The sequence below is a fragment of the Saprolegnia diclina genome, assembly GCF_000281045.1.
Source record: "Saprolegnia diclina VS20 unplaced genomic scaffold supercont1.98, whole genome shotgun sequence".
NCBI classification, from domain to species: Eukaryota; Oomycota; class Saprolegniomycetes; order Saprolegniales; family Saprolegniaceae; genus Saprolegnia; species Saprolegnia diclina.
In genome coordinates this window covers 180,731-181,350 of record NW_008246165.1, presented here as the reverse complement: position 1 = coordinate 181,350, position 620 = coordinate 180,731, and the positions used below count along the sequence as shown (strand labels likewise).

At 57.4% G+C, this 620-nt stretch overlaps 2 protein-coding genes across 2 annotated transcripts in view; one reads left to right on the top strand and one right to left on the bottom strand.

Annotated features, from left to right (window-relative positions):
• Window positions 1-33, top strand: part of SDRG_15697 (hypothetical protein) — a gene marked incomplete at both ends in the record, with an annotated part of 590 nt that extends 557 nt beyond the window's left edge. The window contains one exon of the mRNA XM_008621876.1: window positions 31-33. Coding sequence (XP_008620098.1) covers window positions 31-33 — 3 coding nt within the window. The remainder of the gene's footprint in view (window positions 1-30) is intronic.
• Window positions 34-37: 4 nt separating this feature from the next.
• SDRG_15696 (hypothetical protein) lies at window positions 38-593 on the bottom strand. The gene is made up of 2 exons (XM_008621875.1): window positions 218-593; window positions 38-188 (listed from the first exon to the last, which is right to left on the bottom strand). Exons 1-2 carry the CDS (start codon window positions 554-556, stop codon window positions 45-47), a joined length of 483 nt encoding a protein of 160 aa, XP_008620097.1. The 5' UTR covers window positions 557-593; the 3' UTR covers window positions 38-44.
• Window positions 594-620: the final 27 nt, after the last annotated feature.

Here is a 620-nt window from a genome sequence, read left to right as displayed (position 1 = left end):
TATTTTCAACGGCCCACTACAAGTCGCTAGTGATGGAGAGAGGTTCAACGTGCTGATTTGCAGAGGCAGTCCATATCGCGATGCAGCACTGCACCCGAGACGGACATGATCACTTGGACTTTGGTCAAGGCCGTTGGCGTCGTGAGCAGGTGCGGTGCGAGGTACGGAAGCACCGCGCGCGATTTGACCTTGAGCACTCTTGGACGAGGTCGTCCACCGACATGATACGCTTGAGGAGGCGTGGAATGGGAATGAGCTCGTCGATCGACCGGTAGCCCATGCTCTTGTGGAAGACATCAAACGCTTTATGGCATGCTGCCCGTGGCACGAGGTGCGGGAAGTGGCTTTGGCCCTTGACGAGCATACCACGGGCTTTGGACGCAACCGTGCGGCACTCAGGAATCGAGTCGAGCAGCAGCGTCTGCATGCAGATAGTGTCGAGGTGCGGCGCGAGGTCCTTGGCGTCGTTGACCATCGAGCACATGTTGTCGAAAATAAGTGCAGCCTTCTTTGTACCCGAGATGCGGTCCGTCAAGCCGCGCAAAAGCACGGGCATCGATCAAGTGCAAAAACTTCATCGACTGCAGCGCTTGCATCGCGTCCGTCGTCTTGCGGTTCGG

What these genes read in the sequence shown, in the direction of transcription:
- SDRG_15696 (XM_008621875.1), bottom strand. Translation starts at nt 556, where the DNA reads ATGCCCGTGCTTTTGCGCGGCTTGACGGACCGCATCTCGGGTACAAAG. An exon ending in TCCTCAAGCGTATCATGTCG is followed by an intron (nt 189 to 217) that starts GTGGACGACCTC and finishes AGAGTGCTCAAG; the next exon opens with GTCAAATCGCGCGCGGTGCT.